Source organism: Carettochelys insculpta, chromosome 8, assembly GCF_033958435.1.
Source record: "Carettochelys insculpta isolate YL-2023 chromosome 8, ASM3395843v1, whole genome shotgun sequence".
NCBI lineage: Eukaryota > Metazoa > Chordata > Testudines > Carettochelyidae > Carettochelys > Carettochelys insculpta.
Window position 1 is genome coordinate 60981020 of NC_134144.1, and position 22945 is coordinate 61003964.

At 45.0% G+C, this 22945-nt stretch overlaps 1 protein-coding gene across 1 annotated transcript in view; it reads left to right on the forward strand.

Moving 5' to 3' along the window:
- DPP10 (dipeptidyl peptidase like 10) overlaps window positions 1-22945 on the forward strand; it is a 111232-nt gene that overhangs the window by 40974 nt on the left and 47313 nt on the right. The window contains exons 6-10 of the mRNA XM_075000693.1: window positions 5228-5351; window positions 6975-7013; window positions 8119-8226; window positions 13451-13542; window positions 20791-20838. Coding sequence (XP_074856794.1) covers window positions 5228-5351; window positions 6975-7013; window positions 8119-8226; window positions 13451-13542; window positions 20791-20838 — 411 coding nt within the window. The remainder of the gene's footprint in view (window positions 1-5227; window positions 5352-6974; window positions 7014-8118; window positions 8227-13450; window positions 13543-20790; window positions 20839-22945) is intronic.

The following is a 22945-nucleotide window of genomic DNA, read 5'->3' on the forward strand; positions in this document are numbered from 1 at the left end:
ATTTAAAGGCCCCCAATATAGTATTAAATGCCTGCCAGAATGCTAAGTGTATGAATTTTGGTTTTATATTTACCTGCATATAGTAAAATACTCCCAGGCTGAGACTTTACATGATAAAATTCAACCTCCTCAATTATTTTAATTGTTATAAACACTTGAAAAATGTATTTGTTTAAAAGTAGGTAAAATTTAATAATCCTGCTACTAGATTCCATTATAACCATCATTATAACCAGTGTCTGCTTGGACAGGACAGGAGTCCTGAGGGTACTGGAAGGGAGGGCCTGAGGGAGGTGCAACGAGATCCTTTCCATTAAACACTTTCAAGTCCTTTAAGCCCCTATCAGTCACGAATTTCCTATTCACATTATCATTTATCTTATTTCTGTGTACTAGGGTTGTAACCAGAGGCCCGAACTGAGAGTGAAAACTCACTGTTCTAGATGCAGTGCAAACACAAAGTACAGGACAGTCCCTTTCCCAAATAGCTCATCATCTAAATAGACCAGAGAGAGAAACTGGGAAGGTAGAAGGTATTATTGTACACATTTTGCAGGTGGGGAACTAAGCCACAGACATTTTAAGATAAGATGGGAGCAACAGTTTCTGAAATTCAGGCCCTAAGGCCCAGTTCCTCAAACACATTTCAATGCCCAACTAAATACCCTTGAGGACCTGAACCCAAGTGACTTGTCCAAGGTCACTCTGGATGTCTGTCTTAGGTCTATCAAACTGCATGTCCTGAGTGGCACTTATTTTTAACCCCTTAACCAAAAGGCCAGCCTTCTTTCAATGTAGCATGCAATGGTACTCATATAAACTGTGTCTACACATCCACAAAAATTCAAAATAAGTGGCCCTTTTTCGAAAGAGTGGGAGGAGCATCCACACGTGTAAAACTGTCTTTCAAGAGAAAATCAAAAGAAGGGGATGCAGACTTCGAGATCCAAACCCCGATCCCGTACCAGGACGATCGCTCCCTTTCGAAATACTAAATCAAAAGAGTACATGTGTAGATGCTCCACAGTGCACTCTTTCGACATACAGGTCTGCTGTGACGCTGGTCAGCTGGAGAATGGGGCTGCCCCAGCCAGCAGCAGCGGGGCTCTATGGTCCTTGCGTTCAGCTGCCTTAAAGCTACACGCACATAGGAAACCCGCGGCAGGAAGCTGAGAGCATACTAGGAGGAACCTGTGCACATGCTCCAGCTGCACACTCCAGCACCAGCATGGCCAGCAGCCAGCCCCCCACAAGCCCCACAGCCCCCCCTCCAAGCCCCCACAGGGCTCCCAGGGGGAGAAAAAAAACGGCCCCCTTCCTGGACAGAGCGGGAGCTGTGGGACCTCCTCAGCCTGTGGAAGGACGAGGAGGTCCTGCACCACATGGGGGTCAAGCAGCACAATGCTGCCGCCTTCAGCCGCCTGGCACAGAGTATCCACACCGGGGGCCACCAGGAGTGTACCGCAGATGGGGTGCCCGATGATACCCCGGGGGGGGTGAGAGCCTCACGGCCCCGGAGGTACCACCCAGCCACCTGATGAGATTGGATGCAGCTGCGGCAATGGTGCACAGCACTGCCAGCAGGGCATCCATGATGAGGGCGTCCTCCTGCAGGAGCTGTCGCTGGGCCTCCATGGTGGGCACGAGTGGGCTCTGCTGCGCTGGGAAGGGCTGGGCAGTACTCGGCTCGTGTGGAGGGGAAGGTGGAGGGAGGGGCCCTTTAAAGGAGGCGGCTGGCTGTGGCCCCAGAAGGGCTTGTCAGCCATGGGACCCCATCCGCGGCGTTTCCTTCCTCCTTTCTTTCGAAAGAGGGCTTGGAGCCGTGTGGACACACTCTTTCGAAAGACCTTGATGGCACTTTGGAAGAGCGGATGAAAGTGCCAATCTGAAAAATGGCAGTGGGTGCTCCCTTTTGGCAGCCACTATTCCAACTGCCAAACTTCAATTTTCACCCTTTTGAAAGGGCACTCACATGTCGACACAGCTATAGAGTTTGGTTACTTTGCAGGAAACATTTCTTCCTGCACGGTATTAACTTTTGTCCTAGTTTCCAACAGTGCAAAGATTTCTCACTGGCACTCATAAATGCATATAGTGCCCTTTTCTAATACACAGCAGTATAAGTAATTTTAAAATGCAGTAAATATTTTAGGAAGTGATTCACAAGGCAAGAATCTAATGTTTACCTTCCTTAGCAGACAGTATGTCAGCAAACTAACAGAGCAAAATACCATAGCTTTTTCATGCTATCACACACTATACTTATTAACCAAATCCACAAATATTCCTGCAGTCACCAATGCCTGGGTACACCATAAATTCATCGCCATGTGTGTTAAATAATAGAAATGTCTTACTACTCTAACAGGCAGATGTGTTTCACAGCCTGTCAGCTCTAAATTAGACTACAATGTCTTCTTTATAGCAAATTGTCTGTAATTTGCAAAAGAGATTTTTTTCTTGGACACATTCCTATTTTAAACTTCAAAGCATTTTTTTTCTAACTATTTTAATTCAAATCTAAGCATCTACTCTTCAGGTGAATTTATATTGTGACTGTAACTATGCTTTCAGAGTAATTCAATGCAAATCCCTTTTCTTTGTTCAGATCACTGTCTCTGTAGACTTTGCTTAAGTACTTAGCATGGCTGGCAATAAGTTAATGCACATATCTTCTCATTCACTAGGTTCCCCAAACCCATGAGTGAGTTAGAGGTATCATACAGTCTTAAATGATAACTAATGTGTTAGCAAATTATTATGCTGTGACCATAATATAGCATCTTAATTCAGATCCCCAAATTAAAGGAAAATTTTTAAGAAATATTATTTGCTCTTTCAAATAAGTGTATCTCAAAGAAGTATGGATTTTATGTATATGCATATCTGGGTGTGGGTTGCTGTCCAATGTAATGGCACCTAGACTACTTAAACAGACAAAAAACAAGTCTCCTCCACTGCATTAGCTGAACGCTCAATCTATAGAGGCTACTGCACTAAGCTCCGGAGGTCTGAGGGTCAAGTCTGCCTGTGAGCAATTATGTGTGTGACTGTATAACTATACATAGTCCTTTCTGGCTGTGTCTTAATGTGCCAGTTCTTCAAGAAGTGGCATGGTAATGAGCCTTCTGGAAGATGCTAATGAGATGTGGTTGTCAATTTCCCATGCTGCATTAGCATATGGGCACGTGATTGGGAGTCTGGAAGAAGATCTTCCGCACTCCACAATGCATGTGCAAGCACACAGCCTTTAGGTGTCTCCAGAAGGAAACCCTCCTTCCAGAAGCCCCTTCTTCCTCAAAATTTTGAATGTATTATTCAGGATAATCCTTGTGTGACCCCCTCCCAGGTGAGTACCCTAGCCACTAAACTATAGGGTCATTCTCTCCCTCACTATCTCCCCTCTTCTCCCCATCCTTCTCATATCCACTCACCTAATGAATATTTATTATTTATACCAAGTGGATCAGCTTCAACAGGAGCTATTGAGAGAAACACACTCCTCAATACCCCATAAAAACATATGCATGGCATGCTCCAGGCAGATGGGAGACCTAGAACCACAAGTGCAATTGATTGTGGATTTACAAGACATTTGTTGGAAGGTTACCTTATGGTTTGGTTTGAACTACTGGTTTGATGTGGTGTGAAATATTCAAAATACAAACACTAACCCTCCCCATCCTGCCAGAGATCTCTGACGGTCACAAGCCAGCAAGTCAGGTTATACTCTGGAAGGACATTCAAATCACCTGGAGTCAGGTGATAAAACTGGGAAGAATATTCTTGATCTTGTTATTGTGACACATGCCATAAACATGAGGTCAAATTAAGACCTGGTCCATCTGCACTGCTTTCCTGGTCCCATCCTATTTTGAGTGCTGCAATGGACTCCTGCGAAATTTTCCTACAGGCCACCATTAGGCCACCCATGATGTAGTGAGATGTCTTTTGACTTTATCATTAAATATCTGTTCTTAACAAGTAAAGAAGCTTCTGTCAAAACTACATTGAAAACCTCAATATGTGCAAGCTAACACCCTCTGTTTAAATTGGAGCTACGTTCCTAGAAACATGGTCCAAATCCAATGTGGAACATTTCTCAGCTGGACTGTGCAAGCTGCTAGCTGTCATAAGCAGTGAATTGAAGCAAGCATAGCAAGCTTCTTTGTGATGATAAGCTGCAACAGACCTTTTCAGTAACATCTTTAGTTTGACAGCATAAAAGGGTTTTGGGAGGAGACAGGTATATATTCTTTGCCTTTATAATCCGTGTGTTGGACTCCTTTGCTAAGCCAAACATGTCTGAGAAAGGACAGTTTGTCTGGTATTACAAGCTATTTGCTACAGTGAAAATCAACTAACAGTGGTACAGTGTTTCACTTCTTTTTACGCAGTCCTCTCATGAGTACTTACAGTGTGCAAGTGACATTTTAAAATGGTTTCACAAACATTGCAACTAAATGATTTTTCTGTTGCTGCTGGTCCTGTTGTGAGGGAGGGATTTGGGCAAAATTTTGTTTCTCTTTGTGTCGTGTTTGCTATATGCCCAGGAGAGAGAAGTGTCTAACATAGCAAACAAATGCTGCAGTCTGTAGACTTCTACAGTCATTAATATTTGTGGTTAGCCTTGGAAAGTTCAGGTACAACTTCTGTTTCCTGCGTATGTTCTCTTTTTTTACTTATTTGCTTCTAACCCTAAAGAGACATATGAGAACATAGGGAAATTTATTTTCCATTTATTCTGATCTGGGCTAAATGGTCATTTTCCAGTATTTAACATTCAGTGCTTTGCTGTATCCGTGAGTCCCTTCTGTTTCATAAAAGATCTTACTCACATGTAAAGTTAAGCACATTTTTATGTGGCTTGCAGGATCAGCATAAAAATGGATAGTATATATTTTTGGAAAACTCTTTTAAATATTGCAGTAATTTGACATATTTGTAATCTGTATTTTATATAGTTTGTCGTTCATCATTGAACAATTTATTGAAATCAGTCATGTGGGAATAAAGATGTTGAAGAAGCATAAGGCTCACAGGGTATTTAAAAAAACAAGAAGTCCTGTGGCACCTTAGAAACTTACAGCTGTAGTGGAGCATAAGGTGTTGTGGGAAAAAAAACACTTTGTCAGATGCATGCTGGACTACAGATGCTGCTGGACTAGAGAAGTCCCACTTGTGTAAATGATATGACCATTATATTTAAAATTTATGTTTACCTCAGAGAATACTACATCACTATGGTGAAGTGGGTAAGCAACACCAAGACTGTGGTGAGATGGTTAAACAGACCACAGAATATTTCCATTCTTACGGTTTGTGAGACCACGACTGGTGCTTGTAGCAAGGTAAGTCAGATTTACTTGTTTCTTTCTTTCCCATATTATCTTCCTGCTATTTATCCTATTGACTAGAAAAAAAGGTGGTTAGAGTTCAGTCTTCCAAATCTCTTTTGCTGCCATAATTACTATCTGAAAATTACATAAAATGGAGATAAGTGAAATGGTAGAATTCCCATTTTTATGATTAAATGATTTCATGCAGAGGAGAGACTTAATGTTCAGTGCCCCTATGCTTTGTACATTATTTAACGTCTGTTGAGCTGCAACTCTGAAAATCAGGTATTTTTCAGCTAGGCAAGATCCATCCATTCAGGTGCTCTGAGCTTTCCAGTCACAGGACTGGGAACTGTGTGTTCCTCCTGTGATGACCATGAATTTCTGTTTCCAAGTACATGAATACCTATCAGACATCCTCTTTGTTTTATTTTATCAGTGCCTTTTGAAGGACCACAAAATGTGACAGATGGATAGTCAAAAACAATGAGAAGCCCTGTGGCACCTTTTAGACTAACAGACTTTTTGGAGCATAAGCTTTCGTGGGCAAAGATCCACTTCATCACATCATCTGATGAACAGTGATGGAGAGATAGTCATGCTAGTTCATATACTATCAAAACAAAAAAGCAGCCCAGTAGCACTTTAAAGACTAGTTAGTTGATTAGCTTCTGAGGGATGGACCCACTTCTTCAGATCATAGCCAAACCAGAACAGACTCAATATTTAAGGCACAGAGAACCAAAAATGGTAATCAATGTTGACAAATCAGAAAAATATTATCAAGGTGAGCAAATGATTTTGATCTGTTCAAAGCTTTCTGATGATAGCTAATAAAAGAAGGGGTTCTTTTGCCCCTAGTTATCGTGGAAATTAAGAAAGGCATATGTATTCATAATTAAATTATCATTTATTTCAACTTTTTATCTATTTGTACATTTTTAGGGATACAAGTTCCACCTCCCAAACCCAGGATTCTCTGATTTGGCAATATCCCTGGTCTGGCAGGACCATGGATGTTACTGGACCAGAGAGCCCTAGGCCATAGGACTGTTAGGAAAGGAGCCCGATGGGGCTTCTTTACTGGGGCCAGGGCCTATGGGGCCAGGGCTGGGGACAGCAGCCTGGCCAGGGCTGGAGCCAGTGCCATCATAGCCAAGGCCACAGCTGCACCAGCAGCCTGGTTGGGGTGGGAACTGGTACCCTTGGGGCTGTGACCAGCAGCCTGGCCAGGGCTGGAGTCAGCTTCTACAGGGCATGGTGGCTGGGGCCATGGCCAGCAACCCATCCCTGTCTGGGTTTCAGGCCAGTGCAGGCTGGTCTCCAGGTAAGGTGCCTGCAGGGGCTTGAGATGGGGTGGGGGGGCGTAGGCAAGGGGGGCATGCAGTCAGCAGCAGGGCAGGACAGCAGTCTGGTTGGAGATGGGGACACCTCCCTTCATCTGGCAGATTCCCTGACTCAGGACTGGTCAGGTCCCAAGAGTGCCGGACGAGGGATGTGCAACCTGTAATGTCAATGGAAAGACTACAGTTCTGTAACACAAGACACAAACAGTAAATATAAGGAGCTGTTTAGGATAATGCAAGGATTTCTTCAGTCTCTAAGTATTTCATAAGGACAATTCTTCTCTTTCAGAAGTATGAGATTACATCAGAAGTGTGGCTTTCTAAACAGGTACTGCATGAATGATGTCTGAATTGTGTAATGTATAGCTCCTTGTGTTGTTACTTTTATCTCATTATTATATTCTTTAACAAAAGTTAAAATGACATTTTTTACAAATAAAAGTCACCTTTTAGGACCCCCATGTTAACTAAACATATGATCATCAGAAATATATCATGTAAAAATTCAGTGTGGCGCACATATTTTTGCACAGCAGATCTGAAACTGTGTGCACGTTGAGTAAGGTCTGCTGATTTTTCAGATATAATGTTTTAGCCTTCTTTCCTCCTGTTCAAAACTGATGCAAAGGAGTTGAAGGGAGAAAGGTCATGCAGGGCTCCAGAGGAATGCTGGAGAGTAATATGAAAAAGTTCATGCACATGTATTGTATGTAGAACCAAAATGTCAGCAAAAGATTCCAATTTCATGATTCTAATACAAATATCCAACAGATTGTAAAAGTGGAGGAAACATATTTCAACTACATTTCAAGTTCTATCTTATAAGGTGCATGTAAATAAATCATTAAAATTATGATTTTAAGGTATGCAGTGTCCCATTAACATTTCTGTATTATGTTGTATCAGGAGATGCATAGTCAGCAAAGCCACTTTTACAGTTCAACCGTTGATAGGCACTGATTTCTCAAGGCAGTTACATGTGTTTCTATCCATCCAAATTCAAAAACTACGGTTTCAGTTCTGTTAAAGCCAGATTTGTTTTGCTGAATTGAGGCAATAGACAACATTTGTCATCATTGTACACATCTATAAAAAAAAAAAAACCCTCTAGCACTTTCCACATTAGCAAAACAGGATAGCACCAGAAATCAGATGAGACAGAGACACTTCTATGAGAATTCCAGACCAAATATCCAGGCAAATGAGTCTTGAAAAAGCATGTGAATTTATAATTGTGAGTTGAACCATATCTCAAAACTCCCTGAAATTTAGCCATTCTAGCTCCACTATTTATAACATGGTATATAGATATTGGTATGCTGAAAATTGAAGCACACCTCTTTAACTTTTGTGTGAGCAAATAGCCAAGCTGATTATTTGATGGAGAATTTAATACACACTTGGAGTCAACTGGAACAAATTTATATTTATAGAATGAGGAGCCAGTTTTCTCCAAAGATGGAAGTAAATTCTTTATGATAGTCCCCGTGAAACAAGGCGGACGGGGTGAATTCCACCATATAGCCATGCTTATTGTTCAGGTAAGTTTTCTCTCTCAGTGTCATTTTTGTTTTTTTGTTTTCTTCCTTCAGTTCATCTGTTCATCTTTTTGGGAGTTGTTGTGTAATCTTCCAAGTGAAAGACAAGACAAAACAAAAGTTCTAAGTAAGCACTTGAAAACATCCACCTGTATATAACAGGGATGACCCTTTCTCTATTGTGATCATAACTCTTCAGTAGGACACATTTACAGCATTATGTAGTTGGGAAGGTGGTTTAACTCTCTCCATAGCATGATGCCAAAAATGCTCTGTAGATCAGTCAACACCAGGCACTCTCACAGCGTCTAGCAGTCATGCTCTCTTCCTGCCTCTGAAATGAGGCTTAGAAGTTGCTTGCTTTCAAAATAAAATAGGTTCAATATGGATGTAGAAATCAAAGAAATCTTCAGAAATGCCAGTGCTAATTTAGTTGTAGATACAGATGTAGATTATTTTGGGTTATCCCTCCTTCCAGAGAAGAGCTTGGGAGAAAGGATGAGCTTTCAAAACCCACTGAATTTTAAGTGGATTTAAACTGTGGTGAAAGAATACAGAAAGCAAGGCCCAGGTCCTCTAATGTATTTTGACATGTCATTCCAACTGAAATCAATTGGAGTGAGGCACCAAAAGCCTTTGAGATGCTGAACCTAGGTTCTAGAGCTGAGAATTCCTCCAGCTTCCATTCAGATCATAGGGCTGTTTTTTCAAGTATCTCCACTGTTCTATGTAGGGCAGAAGGAGAGAGGTGGTCACATCCCAGACAGTTTAGGTTGAGATTTTCAAAGAAGTACTGGGGACTCAAAAGAGCAGCCATTCATGGCACCCAGGGTTCCTTGGAGTTGTACCCTTATGCTAATGTTTATGTTGATTTCATTGTGAAGCATGTTCACAATGCAAAATGGGGGCAAAAAAAAAAGGGAAGAGCAACCTACCATTAAGATTTTAGAATGGGAACCTCCATATTCCAATAAATAAGTGATGTAGGTGCAAATCACAGAATATCACTCTACTGTAACGATCAGGGAAGTCCTGTGTAGGCATCTTTGCCTTTATATGGTGCTGTCACATTCAAAAATCTTTGCAATAACAAAATGTAAGAAAAAATGTCATGTCACAAGACATGTTAGTGATGATAAAAAGTTTGGAATGAACTTGTAGGCTGTTTCATTAGACCTGACCAAAGTTTTGGGTAAAGTCAGGCCCCAGGTCAATTAAACATGTAAGCACAGGTTTACATCCATTCCTGTTTGGGAAAGAACTTAAGCACATGCTTAGCTTTCAGGACTGGTTTCAGTAAGACATATATATATCCTTAAAGGTAAGCATGTGTTTAAATGGTTAATAGTCAGTGGAAGAAGGACAAAAGGAAATATATAACTGCAAAGGGGCAAAGATCACTAGTGTGAATATGTCTAACTCTGACTTCAGTGGAATTGTATTACCCTACCCCTGCAGTGAATTTGTTTTTTAATCTTTAGCTGTTCCCTGGAGTGAGTTTGTTTTTTTTCATCTACATACATATGAGAAAACCCAGACATTCTATCTACTGACCTCTTTTCATCAGTAAGCAACACTGTGTGTGGTAATCAAAACAAAAAGCAGTCAAGTAGCACTTTAAAGACTAGCAAAATAGTTTATTAGGTGAGCTTTCGTGGGACAGACCCACTTCTTCAGACCATAGCCAGACCGGAACAGACTCAATATTTAAGTCTTTTTGTGTGCGGTAATGGGGCTGATATGGTCCAATAAAAGGTAGGAAATGGTTTATATGCTGTGTTTTGCACACTGCATTAATCTGATTGTCCATTACTTCTAAAATAAACATGGAGACATAAAGGCTACATCTACACTGGCCCCTTCCTTTTGAAAGGGGCATGGTAATGAGTGAGTTGGGAAGATTAGCATAATGGTGGCTGCACGCAATTTGAAACTGCCACTTTCTAATTGTGCGCCACCCTTGTAGATGGGGGCCTTTTGAAAGGACCCCCGGGGCTTTGAAAGCCCCTTCTTCCTATTTGGTTTTAGGAAGAAGGGGCTTTTGAAGTCTCGGGGGGTGCTTTCGGAACACCCCCATCTACATGGGCTCTGCATGACTCAAAAGCGGCACTTTCAAATTACGCACGGCCTCCATTATGCTAATGAGACACTGCATATTCATGGCAGCGCCTCATTAGCATCCTCCCAACTCGCTCATTGCCATGCCCCTTCTTCAAGGAAGGGGCTAGTGTAGACATAGCCAAAAATTATATTAACCATTTCACATAAAGTCTTTTGTCACTTCAAATATATGTCACACTTTGCGAGAGCCACAGAAGCATAACAGTTGACTCGGCAGAATTTTAAATAGGTGGTTGGTATCTAACATCATGAAAAACAAAATGCACCATGAACACTTGCAGTAAACAATGGAATTTTATGTAATAATTGCCCACCTAAGATCTTTCACTGGTAGTATTTAGCAGAAATAAACATAGTAGACCCAGGACAGGTTAAGCAATTTTATTATTCCCAAAATAAAAGTCTAATAATACAGAATTCAACTTTATTAATCAATCTATTTTAGTTTTAATTAATCATTGAGGTTTGATAATCCAAATGAAGCAAAACTAGTGAGATGTGATTTTTCTTAGAAAACTTTAAATGAACCTTAATGCTAAGTTTTAGAAAAAGATATTACAGAAAATGTCAATTACACAACAAAATCAGATTATCAAAAGCATCTGATTTAATTTCTGTGGGGCATTGTTTTAAAAAGTTTTAAAGCCTCTGACAATATATTAATTGTTGAATGTAAAAGTGCTTAATCTTTGATATATTCCCAAATATCTTTAGTAAGGTATATTAAAATATTTAAAATAAATTACTATTTTTAAATACATTAATTCTAAAATTGGACTGAACCAGGAGTCATGTATCTATTGGAACATCTTACTTTCCCCAAAAAATATACACTGGCTCTTATTTTTTGCCAGAGTATGAGAATTTAAAAGCAACTTAAATGATTTGGAGCAAAAAATTCCAGCAAGCATAATAAATTATATATTATTGCTGAAACCTTAAAAATAGCCATATTGTTTCATATTTATCAACAATATAAAGCACAGCCTGTCTTGGAATCAGTGATGAAATTCTCTTCTGTGCTGCCACAGATGGAACTTGGTTATAAATGAAAATGAATGAAAAGTCCTCTGGCCTCTACCATTTAAGACAGGAGTGGGCAACACTTTTCTCAGAGGGTCCAGTCCAATTTCAGTACTGGTTGTGGGCCAGCTCTGGACCACCCAGAAGGGGTGGAACCTTGAGCAGAAGGGGTGGTTGATGGGAGCTACGCAGAGAGACGAAAACAGTGTGTGACTGTGAAAGAGAAATACTTTGGCTATGTCAACACTTGCCCCCTTCTTCGGGGGGTAAAGGCACTTCCGAGTAGCGTAGGCACTTCAAAGTACCTGTGGCTGCATGCATGACAGTACTTTGAAGTCTGACACTTCGAAGTTGCCGTGGGGGAGAATTTGCCTAATGAAGTGCTGCATATGCATCACAGCACTTCCTTAGTAATCTCCCATCACCCTGATTACTGGGTTCCCTTCAAAAAAGGGGGCAAGTGTAGACATAGCCTTTGTGTGTGTATAAGACAGACTCTGTGACACAGATTTAGTGTGTGCTGCAGTGCATATTTGATAGAGACTGTGTGTGTGTATGGCACAGACTGGGTATGTGTGACAGTGACACAGAGTGTGTGTCTGCTAGCTGCTTCTGGATAAGTTTCTGGGAGGTGACTCTCTACCTCTTTAAGGGAAGTTTGTCCTGCTCTGTTGTCTTCCCCAACCTTCTCTGCGCTTGCCACTGTGTGTCTCACTCTGCCCCACCCCTGCTCTGCAGAGAGGAGGTACAGGGGCAGAGGAACACCCTGATTTCAGCACTACCCCCTTCCTCTGCCGCTATGGACAGCTAGCAGGGGAATCCTAGGAACAGGTTAGTTACAGAGAGAACAAGGTGTGGGGAGGGGGGAACACATGCTGCTAGCTGTAAGCATGTGCGATCTGCAAATCAGCTGTGCTGGCCGGAGTGAAATGCTTGGCTGGCCAGATCCAACAGTACCACTGATCTAAGCAGACAGGAAACAATCACTTACTTACTTTTATAGTTTTATATCTAATCTAATCTAATTTTATATTGATATCTAATCGATTTTTTTCTTAACATACATATGTACACCACCTAGCACAACGTAGTTCTGAGCTCAGTTGAGCCTCTATGAACTAGTGTAATACCTTACACTCACCGTACAATTGTTTCTTGAGTGGTCTTCTCTTTTTTGTCAATGGTCAAGACGCTGTATTGCAATGGCTGGAAGTTTTGGATCTTATAGTTTAAATAGCAGATAACACAGCTGGATTCTAAGGACCACATTCAGCTCGGCCTTGACTCCTGCCGCGTTAGTATCAAAGGGGATAAAAGCGCTTATCTGCCTACCTCACTGTTGTTATTTGTTTGTATTGTATTAATGCCTAGAGTCCTAGACCTAGTCAGGGTGCAATTATGCTCTGCATGTACAAGCATACAGTATGTTCGGAGTGTTAGTTGGCTAATGTTTGTGCAGTACTTTCAATGCACCGGGTCAGGCTAAGACCCTTTGTGCCACTCCAGTAAGTAAAGGAAAAGAAAATCTTCAAGGAACACGGGTGATATTTATTTATATTTAGCTCACTGCAGCTTTGGGATCAAAACCTCAGCTGGTATAAATCGCTGCAATTTTCTCCATATAAGGATCTGGCCATTGGTTTTAAGCTCCTTTTTCACTTTTATTCTCATTTCAAGGAGAAAATCACTTATTTGTGAATTTAGAATTTTTTAATACAGTGAAAATTTCCGCAAGTGTTCTGATAGCATCTAATTGACATCAAACTCACCCCAAAATTAAAGATATGCCAAGCAAGATGAAATATACAATTTTGATTGTTGATATTGTATAGAGCTAACTGAAAAAAATGCAATGGAAACTGACACGATATTACTACCTTTAGAAAAGTTAATATATTGAGTGAGAAAAAGGGTCCTTACAATCAGTGCCTTTCAGTGCATGTGGGTTTTGTGATTGAACTGTTTTGTTGCACCTTAAAAGATTAAAAAGTTGTAAGTCAGTAATGATATGTGATGATAATCCTTTTATGGAAAGAAAACATTAGTAATAAGATGAAAATCAATACTTTCCATTTCTCTGCAGGCTAAAACTGAACAAATCAGTGTGAGACACCTAACATCAGGAAACTGGGAAGTTATCAAAATCCTGGCATATGATGAAAATACTCAAAAGATGTGAGTATTACTTTTTTTGTTCAGGTAAAATATCTGTGAAGTATTGAGATAGAATCCATTTTACTAGAAATAGTGTGTAACGATTAAGTGACAATATATGTTTCATTTGCAAGCACAGCCATAAGTATAACCATAGCACAAAGAGAGGTTTCATACGTTTGATCTGTCACAGTAATGCAAGTATCTTCCTTGAATAACTAATGGGGATATGCGGTGCCATCTACTGACTCTGTTGATTAAATAAAAGGAACTAAACTACAGCATGGAGATGATAACCCTTATGTTCCTCCTCCATCCCACCTGGAATCCCAGGAGAAAAAAAACTGAGCTTTATGTTCACAGGGGTTTTACAAACTTTCCTTTTGTTTCAGTGTGTGGGAATTCCAAATTTCCCTTTGGTGTTCTTTGTTCAAACAGATACAGAAACTCAGATCAGGAAATACAGGGGAACTCAGCCAAAATCAATGAGTGTCAACTATTTATTATTTGAAGTCAAGGGGGAACCAGCCTAGCTGACTACAGTGGGCTTTGGAACTGGCCTGATTTATTTCTGTGTAAGGTGGAAATATGATGACCAGAAGTCCTATATTTAAGCTCTCCTGTAGGTGTCCCAACTTTTTCTCAAAACCAGGCAAATTGTCTTGTATTTTCTGTCTTCCTGGATTCCTCCTCCCCACATAAGCACTGTTAGGTCCTGTGTCTCCCCAGCTGCCCGCCCCCTAGCAGTGAATGTGGGATCCAGTGGCCAGTGATGGGGAAATGTGCAAGGCTGGTGAAGAGCAAAAGTGTAGTGCATGCCACTGCCTGCTCCTGCTCCCAGTGCTGGTCTATAAGCACAGCCCTTCATGAGGGCTCTTGGCATTTCTGTCTGGCACTGGTTGCATGGTCTGAGCTACAGTGGCTGGTGAGTGCAGGCAAGCTGTGTGTCTCCTCTGCCTGCTTATACATCAACCCTTCACATGATCCTCATCTCAATGTCCTTTCCCTGCTTTGCCCCTTCACCCCTCCAGCCCCATTGCTCTTCCATGTCCCCATATCCCCACATCCCACTCCCAGCCCTGTGCGGAGAACCAGCCCCTCGTCAGAGCATTCAATTCACCTCCACCATAGTAACAGGCTCCTTCCTTTCCTTTCCTTCATCTCCTGTCTCTGGTGGCCTGGGAAAACTCAAGACCCTCTGGCCCAGGGTGCTAACCCAGAGAAGCCAAGCCCTGCCTGTGTCAAACCCCTGTGCAGCAAATAACATGAGGATTATTTCCACCCCTCAGCTGAGCTCTGGCATGTCAGGACAGAAGCAGTTCCCAGCCTTTTACCGCCTTAACCCTGCAGGCTCCACAGAAGCTCCCAAGTGTGAGGGTCTTAGCCCTCTCTACCCCGCACTGGGCTCCTGCCCCTACAGAATGTGGGACTTCTCCATTCCCTGGGCACTCTCCACTGCTGAGCCAACTGTTTGGCTGGGTTTGCTGAAGCCCCTGCTGCATGCTGCATACTTACAGCTTAACCCCTTCCTGCCTGTGCTGCAATGGGAGCAGGGGGTGAGGGGAGCGGAGGTGGTTGAGTTTCGTTAGCACGCTGCCATCTGATACTGTGTGGATATTAAGGGACAAGCTGCTTCCAGCCATGGTGCAGAGAGGAGGGGGAGAGAAGGAACAAGAAATAAGCTTTGCAAAGACACCGGCCACATCATCCTTCCCTTTTCCCCTTTCCTGCAGCTGGAAGCAGCCCCCATCCCTGACCCCCTGCACAGCAGCAAAAGGCTGCTGACCACATTGGTGTGAACCCTGGCAGAAATCTGAAGTGGGCAGAATATCCTATTTCCAGGTGTTGCATCAGGAAGATGTGGCACCTGGTTTGAGGAGAGAGGGGGTCCATCCTGGGGGTCCAGTCAGACGTGGAAGGTGAAGAGGGCCAGGCAGGGAAGGTTAAGTCAACCGATGTATGGGAATGTGTGTGAGTATGTGCACACACGTGTGTGTGTGTGTGTGTGTGTGTGTGTATCAGTGTCTCATCTCCTTGTTTCAAAGGGGTGGCTGTTTTAGTCTGTATCTGCAAAAACATTGAGAAGTCCTGTGGCACCTATAGACTAACAGATTTACTGGAGCATAAGCTTTTGTGGGCAAAAGACCCTCTTTGTTAGATTGCATCAGATGAAGTGGATCTTTTGCCCACAAAAGCTTATGCTCCAGTAAATCTGTTTGTGTATAGGTGCCACAGGACTTCTCGTTACTACTCTGTATGTGTGGCTGGGAAGAGGGTAAGGGTGAGTTTGTGTCACCCCTCCCTGTGTGAATCCTAAAGCCTTGAAGATAAGAAAGTAAATAAAAATAATCTAACTGCACAGGATTTTTAGTGGGGTCAACTTGGTATTAATTCGAGCATTTGCACTGCATAGTTCCAATTGCTGTTGAACTCTCTTGAATATGAGTAATGTTATCAGGTGCCCCAGTTTCAGTATAGGGGAAACAGCTACCCTAGGCAGAAATAAATCTAACATGGCTGACTTTGATCTCCACTGAAGTCAACAAAGTCCTAGCAGTAGTGGTGTCTGAGATTAGAATGAGCACTCTTGTCTCCACCAAAGCTATTGAGGGATGCAGTTGCAGACAGATCTTGCTATAGATTTTAAAAGGGTAGGGGGGCAAAGTTCTCTTTAGATGCTGTTAGGGACATAGATGCTACACAAAATCAGCTGTCCTGTGCCCCTGCAAGTTCAGTATTATTTTGATATGAAAACGTACATCAGCCCAAATGTATAGAACTTTTGCACATTTGTAATTTGAGCTGGGTGAATAATGTAATATTTGAGCTCATTACAAACTCAGAAAAACGAAAAACCTTCAATTCAAACTGAAAACTTTTTTTGAAATTTTTAAGCTACGTCTACACATGTATGCTACATCGAAATAGCTTATTTTGATGTAGTGACATCGAAATAAGCCATTTCGATGAATAGCGTCAACACGTCCTCCAGGGCTGGTGCTGTCGACGTTCAACGTCAACGTTGGGCAGCACCACATCGAAGTAGGCGCTTCAGGGGAGCGTCTACACACCAAAGTGGCCCACATCAAAATAAGGGTGCCAGGAACAGCTGCAGGACAGGGTCACAGGGCGGACTAGCACTTCCGGGGCAACAGCAAGCCGCTCCCTTAAAGGGCCCCTCCCAGACACACTCCACCTGCACAGCACGCGGTCTGCAGAGCCACAGGCACACACACCTGTCGAAGCAGTAAGGACCCCCAGCAGCAGCAGCAGCAGCAGCCAGAGGTCCACATAGCCTCCCCTGCAGGAGCAGTGCTTGCCCTGCTCAATGCTTAGCAGGAGGCAGCTGACCACCTTTTATTCACAGAAGAGGAGCTGCCCCCAGGGGAGGAGGAAGCAGCCCCAGACCTTGCTGCCCTCCGATCCCCACCGCACATGCCGCCGGCTGTGGAGCTACCCCACGAGCACCGACTGGTGGGAGTGGCTGGTGCTTAGCGAGTGGGACAATGACCTCTGGCTCCAGAACTTTCGCATGAGCCGGCAGACATTTCTGGAGCTATGCCAGTGGCTCACCGCCACACTGAGGCACCAGGACACCGCCATGCGGTGTGCCCTCATGGTGGAGAAACGGGTCGGGATCGCCGTCTGGAAGCTGGCCACTCTAGACAGCTACCGATCCGTGGGGCAGCAGTTTGGCGTGGGCAAGGCCACTGTCGGGGCTGTCCTCATGGAGGTAAGAGGACCCGGGGGCGGGCAGCCCTGGGGTGGAGGGCCAGACACACTCTGCACACCCCTCACTGGTGCTCTCCCATGTCCTTCCCCTGCAAGTCATCCGCGCCATCAATGCCCTGCTCCTCCACAGGCTCGTGCGGCTTGGGGACCCGGATGCCACCATCACGGGGTTTGCCAGCCTGGGCTTCCCAAATTGCTTTGGGGCTCTGGATGGGACCCATATCCCCATCCGTGCCCCGGAACACAGCGGAGGATGCTTCCTGAATAGGAAGGGCTACCATTCTGTGGTCCTCCAGGCCTTGGTGGACAGCCAGGGCCGCTTCCTGGACATTTATGTTGGCTGGCCTGGCAGCACCCATGACGCCCGGGTGTTCAGGAATTCGGGCCTGTGCCACCAGCTGGAGGCAGGGACCTACATCCCCCAGCGAGAGGTCCCTGTGGAGGACACCACCATGCCCCTCTGCATCATCGCAGACATGGCGTATCCCCTCCGGCCCTGGTTCATGCACCCTTACACAGGCCATCTCTCAGCCAGCCAGGAGCGCTTCAACACGCACCTGAACCGTGCGTACCAGGTGGTTGAGCGCACTTTTGGCTGCCTCAAAGGGCGCTGGAGGTGTCTCCTCACCCGCCTTGATGCGGGCCCCACCAACAACCCCCAGGTTGTGGGCACGTGCAGCACACTCCACAACCTGGTCGAGAGCAAGGGGGAGGCATTCTTCCAGGGCTGGGCTGTGGAGGCTGGCAGGGCGGACGTGCAGCCACCCGCTGCCCCCAATCGCCAGGTGGACCCCAAGGGGATCCGGGTCCGGGAGGCCCTGTGGGCCCATTTTGACCAGGCCATGGGGTGAACGCTGGCAGGCCCCCCACTGCACCCCCCCATCCTCCACAACACTCCCTGGCCCCACGCCCACACCACAGAGCACCCAAGAGCACACCTCCCCCTCTTCTTGCAAATAAAAATGGAGCTGTTGTTTTTTTGAAACCAAAAACTGGTGATTTGTCGTCTTATTCAAACAACAAATATATATATATATATATATATATATATATATATATATATATATATATATATATGGAGAGAGAGAGAGAGAGAGCTGAACAATAGGGGGGAACTATTTACATGGGGGGGCAGGTACCATATAACAGAACAGATGTAACGCAAACTATATACAAATATATTATATGGGGGGATATGTACACAGGGGTGGGGCCACGTCCTGGGCCCCTCACCCCTCTACTGTCTGGCGCCCCGGGTTGGCGGGCGCGACCCTTGCCTCGGCCTGAGCCCTGGCTGAGGCTGGCTGGGGGCCGGGCGAACCAGCAGGTATGGCCGGCGGGTGTCAGCAGGCCCCAGGTCCCCCTCGGCAGAAGGCCCCGGGGTGGCGGACGGAGGTGGGACAGCAGTTGGAGCAGCAGGTGGAGCGGCGGGTGGAGCGGCGGGCAAGGCGAGCAGAGCGGTGGGCAGCACGGCATGGGGAGCCAGGTATTCCGCTATGCACTCGAAAGTGCACATAAAGGCCTGCCATGCCTCCTGGCGCCAGGCCAGCGCCCGCTCTTACAGTTCCAGCTGCCACTCTTCCACCCTCAGGCGCCGCTCCGACACCTCCAGCTGACGCTGGAGGGTCACGAGCAGCTGGGGGTCCGTGGCCGTCCTCTGGTGGTGGTGGCTCCGCAGTCGGCCCTGTCCTGGGGCTGATTGGTGCTCCGCCGAGGGGCTGGCCTGCTGGGATGGCCCCGGTGGGCTCTCCGGGACCACGGACACCTCTCCAGTGCTCTCTGGGCCCTCTGATGGTGCAGCTGCGGAACACGGGGGGAAGAAGAGTGGAGATAGCCGTTAGTGTGGTCCCCGAGCTGTGGCCCTTGTCCCCCCCACCCCTCTGCTGCTGGTTCCCCATCCCCATCCCCGCGAGATGCTGATGCTGCTGCTGATGGGTGTCCCACCCCCTCACCCCCCGGGGGACCCTAGGTTCCGCTCCCCCCATCCCCAGGGATGGGGCATGGCACTGTCCTGCTGCGGGGCAGGGACTGATGGACTCTTCTGAGGGACATGCCACTGCTGTCCTTGTGGCCATGGTCATCTGGGCATGTGGAGGGCCCTGGTCATGTCTCTTGTCCCCACCCCTCAACCCCGGGGGTGTGCACTGGGGGGGTACATACCTGACGGTCCGCTCCCACGGTCGGGGGACACCCTCTGGGCGGACACCCTGCTGGAGCTCCAGGACGGCAGGACGATCCGCAGCCCCCCATCGCTGGAGGAGGATTCCCCCCCCGCTCCTCCAGTGTCCCAGGGGTGGGCTCCTGGGGGGGCCCCTGGGGTGCAGAGCTTGCCTTTGGGGCGTACTCCGCCTCCGGGGCCTGCTGGGGCTCATCGGCCAAGGTGTCAAGCTCCCTGTAAAAGGGGCAAGAGGCGGGGGTGGCCCCAGATCGGCTGGCTGCATCCCGGGCCCGGGCGTAACCCTGCTGCAGCTCCTTGACCTTACTCCTGATGTGGTCAGGAGTGCGGGCAGGGTGACCCTGGGCAGCCAGGCCCTCGGCCAGCCGAGCGAGCGCACCCGCGTTCCGCCTCTTGCTCCCCATTACCTGGAGCACCTCCTCCTCGCTCCAGAGCCCTAGCAGGTCCCGGAGCTCAGCCTCCGTCCATGAGGGGCTCCGCTGCCTTTTCCCAGGCTGGCTGCCAGGCTGGGAGCCCTGGCTCCCCTTGGGCAGGGTGCCCTGGGGGCGCTTTGGGGGCTGGCGGGAGGCCATCGCAGCGGGGGGGTGGCTTGGGGCTGCAGAGGCGTGTGCAGGCTAGCCGTGTGGCAATGCTGCTGCCTGCACGTGCTCTCAGCTTCCTGCACAGGAAGGCAAGGGGCGGGGAGCTTTAAGAGGCCGCTGCACGCAGTGACCATAGAGCTCAGGGGCTGGAGAGAGCATCTCTCAACCCCTCAGCTGATGGCCGCCATGGCGGACCTCGCTCTTTCGATGTTGCGGGACGCGGATCGGCTACACGTGCCCTACTTCGACGTTCAATGTCGAAGTAGGGCGCTATTCCCATCTCCTGATGGGGATAGCGACTTTGACGTCTCGCCGCCTTACGTCGCTTTCAACTTCGAAATAGCGCTCGCCCCGTGTAGACGTGGCCGGCGCTATTTCGAAGTTGGTGCGGCTACTTCAAAGTAGCCGGCACGTGTAGACGCGGCGTTAGTGAGGCAAAAGGATGGAGGGAGATTTTTCTCTTTTGATCTGCCTTAAAATGAGTCATTTTGATCTGCAGCATTTTAAAACTTTGAAATTGTTGTTAAATGAAATTGAAGGAAAATATTAAACAAAATGTCATTTGAACTGGAAAATGGAAATGTGACTTTTTCATTTTTTCACTAAGACAATTCAGTAGAACCAACATGTGTTAGCAAAATATTTCATCAAAAAGTGCAAAAAATGTCACCCAGCTCTTTCTGAATAGACTTAGAATTCATGTTGAAAGTTCTTCCTACCATTACATGCAGCAGAGAGTTTTCAGAAGTGAATTTAACATCATATGTTTTTCTTGGGCAGTTATTTTTTAAGCACTGAAGATTCCCCAAGAGGAAGACAGCTGCATAGGTAAGTAATACTCAGAGAAAATTTTATAGTAGCCCTATAACGTACTACAAACTAGAATAAGAGTCTACGTACCTGACCTACAGCTGTCTTGCAGCTTGTTTAGTTGTCTGCATTTGAGCCCAATGAGTGCAGTGCAGGTATAAAATGCTGCCAAGCAAAATTAAAAATTTTAAAATGCATTTTGGTGAAATTTGAAATATATACAATACACAGGAAAAATGATGAAAAATTTAAGAATAACTTTAAACATTTAAACTGTTTTCAATTTAACCAGATAGCTGGTTGAAATTTTTGCAATTTGAAACAAGAAATATTTGAAATGTCAAGATTTGAGATTGAGATAAATCTGGAAAGGGTGGAATTTGAAAAGAAAAATCCACAAGAATGTTTCCCTTTCTTTCTGATGATCTGTAATATCAAATCTGAGTGATGGGATTTTATATTCACTTTTGCATAGAGAGAATGACGACAGAAAGTTCAAGGAGTAGGGAATCAGCCTGTTTATTACTACAGGTTGCACAACTCTAGTCTGGAACCAGATGAGAGAATTTCTAGCACTACAGAATGACAATATTATCATTCAAAATGGCAAATGGCAAATTCAAAATGGCAAATGAAATTTAATGTGGGTAAGTGTAAGGTAATGCATGTTGGAAAAAATAACCCAAATTACACGTACTACATGATGGGGTCAAATTTAGCTACGACAGATCAGGAAAGGGATCTTGGAGTTATAGTGGATAGTTCTCTGAAGACATCCACGCAGTGTGCAGCGGCAGTTAGTAAGGCAAATAGGATGTTAGGAATTATTAAAAAAGGGATCGATAATAAGACAAAAGATATCATACTTCCCCTATATAAAACTATGGTACGCCCACATCTCGAGTACTGCGTGCAGATGTGGTCTCCTCACCTCAAAAAAGATATATTGGCATTAGAAAAGGTTCAGAAAAGGGCGACTAAGATGATTAGGGGCTTGGAAAGGGTCCCATATGGGGAGAGGCTAGAGAGACTGGGACTTTTCAGTTTGGAAAAGAGGCGATTGAGGGGCGATATGATAGAGGTATATAAAATCATGAATGGTGTGGAGAAAGTGAATATAGAAAAATTATTTACCTTTTCCCATAATACAAGAACTAGGGGACACCAAATGAAATTGATGGGTAGTGGGTTCAAAACTAATAAAAGGAAATTTTTCTTCACACAGCGCACAGTCAACCTGTGGAACTCCTTGCCCGAGGCGGCTGTGAAGGCCAGGACTCTATTAGGGTTTAAAAAAGAGCTTGATAAATTTTTGCAGGTCAGGTCCATAAATGGCTATTAGCCAGGGATAAAGTATGGTGCCCTAGCCTTCATAACAAGGGCAGGAGATGGATGGCAGGAGATAAATCACTTGTCTTCTGTTCTCCTTCTCTGGGGCGCCTGGCATTGGCCACCGTCGGCAGATGGGATGCTGGGCTTGATGGACCTTTGGTCTGACCCAGTATGGCCATTCTTATGTTCTTATGTTCTTATGTTCTTATCTAAAATATTACCAACACTTCCATTGCTTAGTAGGCTCTTAAAAGACAGTTTAGGGGTAAATTGCAGCTAAATAACAGCACAGAACACTGTGAGTCAGGACTGGTGGCTGTAAATAAACTTTATGGGACCACAGGAAACTTGGCCATCCCATGAAATGTGGTCATCCAGCTAACTAAAATCATGCTGGATTCAGATATTGCCAGATGAAAGAGATCTGGATTAGAGAGTTTCAACCTGTAAAGGGAATTTACTTTATGCACAATGGTTGCAATCATATTTATGTGAATATAATATAAAATTAAAAGTTAGTCAGACTCTAAATGTAGTAAGATAATATAAATGTATTCTTCAGATTTGTATGTTATGTAGAAAGCTTTCTCAATGTGCCTAAAAATTATATTTATAAAGGCCTTTGAAATTTTTGGGCATGTAGCCTCAACATTGCAGACACCCCAGTTCTAAAAGCTACAATTCTTCCTGTCCCTGATTCTCATTAATGTCTTACTTTTATTTCTCACTCACAGGCTGTCTTTAATAATCATCATTACAGTCATGTTAGCTGTTTCATTCAAGTGTAGAAGAC